This window comes from Capricornis sumatraensis, chromosome 2 (genome assembly GCF_032405125.1).
Source record: "Capricornis sumatraensis isolate serow.1 chromosome 2, serow.2, whole genome shotgun sequence".
Classification (NCBI taxonomy): domain Eukaryota; kingdom Metazoa; phylum Chordata; class Mammalia; order Artiodactyla; family Bovidae; genus Capricornis; species Capricornis sumatraensis.
In genome coordinates, this window is record NC_091070.1 from 112,707,817 (window position 1) to 112,710,056 (window position 2,240).

The following is a 2,240-nucleotide window of genomic DNA, read 5'->3' on the forward strand; positions in this document are numbered from 1 at the left end:
TTGTTCTTTTTTTACTATCAGCCATTAAGCTCTTTTAAAAAATAGGGCAGAAAAACTCATAATAAGTAATTAGTAATGGTGGCTTAATAAAGAAGAAACATATGAATGGACAATTAGGAAAAATATTACCTACATACACATCTTGTTTGGCCAAATAAATATAAAATCAATTGGTAACTGCAAATTTGATTGTCTGTTTTATTCACACCAAAACTGCAGAGAATAATGGAAAATTGAAATTTTTGTTTCCTTGGATTTCAGAACTTCACATGATGAAGATCAACCAGACAGTCCTGACAGAGTTCATTCTTGTTGGCTTTTCTCTTTACCCACATGCACAGACATTCCTCTTTGTGGTTTTCTTTTGCCTCTACCTTCCCACCCTCACAGGTAATCTGGCCATCATGGGTCTAACTTGGGTGGACAGATATCTGCACACACCCATGTACCTCTTCCTTAGTGCACTCTCTTTCTCTGAGACCTGCTACACACTGACTATTATCCCCAAGATGCTGGCAAATCTCTTGGCCAAGGACAGAAGCATTTCATCCATAGGTTGTGGCTTGCAAATGTGTTTCTTCTTGGGACTTGGTGGCACTAATTGTATGATTCTCACTTTGATGGGATATGATCGCTTCCTGGCCATCTGCAACCCTCTCAGATATCCTTTGCTTATGACCAACATGGTGTGTGGAAAACTTGTGGCCTCTGCTTGGGTTGTTGGCTTCATTATCTCTGTGATAGAGACTGTGTTGATATTCAGGGGCTCTTTCTGCAACCCCAACCTTGTGAAACACTTCTTTTGTCATATGAGGGCTGTTGTGAGGCTGTCCTGTTTAGACAGTGACTTCACAGAATTCATTGTAACTGTGATATCAGTGTCAGGTTTGATGGGCACCTTCCTAGTCATCATCCTCACTTATGTGTTCATTCTTTCCACTGTCCTTAAAATCCCTTCAGCTGAGGGCAAGCAGAAGGCCTTTTCTACCTGTGCCTCCCACCTCACAGTGGTCATCATCCACTTTGGTTTTGCATCTATTGTTTATCTGAAGCCAGAAGCATCAGGGGGAGATGACACAGTGATCGCAGTTCCCTACACTGTCGTCACTCCTTTCCTCAGTCCTCTCATTTTCAGCCTCAGGAATAAGGACATGAAGAATGCTTTCAGAAAAGCCCTTGGAAAGAAATTTCTTGAATAATCTTGCATTATCACTGCATAACTGAGTGTTCACAGATGTCAGTGAAGCATTTACCCTGAAATATCTGGAGAAGCCTTTTCCCAGAGGTTGACATATGGGGATCAAGTGTCTAAGACTTGGACCTGAGCCATGACAGGCATTTAGTTAGCATTTTAAGGAAGTTTTCCAACTACTTCTGCTATTTGCCTCTGCATATTCTATGCTACTGCCAATCATCCACTAGGTGTTTTTTGTACCTTTGATGAAGTAAGAAACGCAAGATGGAAGAAGAAACAACACCTATGACTACTACACTAAAAGATGATTTTAAATTCCTAGAGATGTAAATGTTGAAAAAAACTTCTAGGTAATGTTGTGAGGGACTGTGTGGTGCTGCTGAGGGGAGATAATTGTTTCCTATAAGAGATACACTATAGAAATCACAGTCAAGTATTTTTAAATATGTTTCTAGATATAGATAAATAGATAGATTAGATATATAATTAAGACTCACACCATACTATTTAAAAATTTTAATGCACTGTATTCAATGGTGTCTTTCCAACAACTGCTAAATGCTAGCTTCTGATTATATGGGGTATAATGGAATGCTGGTTCAAATCAGTAAACAAGACGGTAGAGCCTACATGTTCTGTGACTGAGGCTATCCTTGGATGAAGACTGCAAATAGCCCCCTTTTTCTTTAATATGAAAGCAATAAGAGCTAATGTTTAAATAAGATATTATAATATTGATTGCTTTAACAATAAAAGGTGTTTTGTAATAATTTTGTCAGACACATAGTGACTAATGAAGGAAACATTGGCTCTATATATTACCCTAAAAAATTAAGAAATAACTTTGAAGGTTAAATATCACATATAAGTAGCATCTAATCTTACTGATAATTCCAACATAAAGCCTAGAGACTTTTCTAAATATTTTCTCAGTTCTGTTGACACTACGTCCTCTCATGAAGGACATACTCTCTTATGGGTTGGTATATATAAATAAAATGTATTAAAACTCTTCTGCTCATTTTTGAATCATGTTGCTTGCTTT

General features: G+C 37.7%; 1 protein-coding gene across 1 annotated transcript; it reads left to right on the plus strand.

The window, feature by feature from the left end:
* The first annotated feature begins 269 nt into the window (after nt 1-269).
* LOC138074434 (olfactory receptor 10X1-like) lies at nt 270-1,199 on the plus strand. Its single transcript, XM_068966574.1, has one exon. It carries the CDS (start codon nt 270-272, stop codon nt 1,197-1,199), a length of 930 nt encoding a protein of 309 aa, XP_068822675.1.
* The last annotated feature ends 1,041 nt before the right edge of the window (nt 1,200-2,240 follow it).

Bases quoted from the DNA above. Each gene is read 5' to 3' on its own strand.
- LOC138074434 (XM_068966574.1), top strand. From the start codon at position 270: ATGATGAAGATCAACCAGACAGTCCTGACAGAGTTCATTCTTGTTGGC.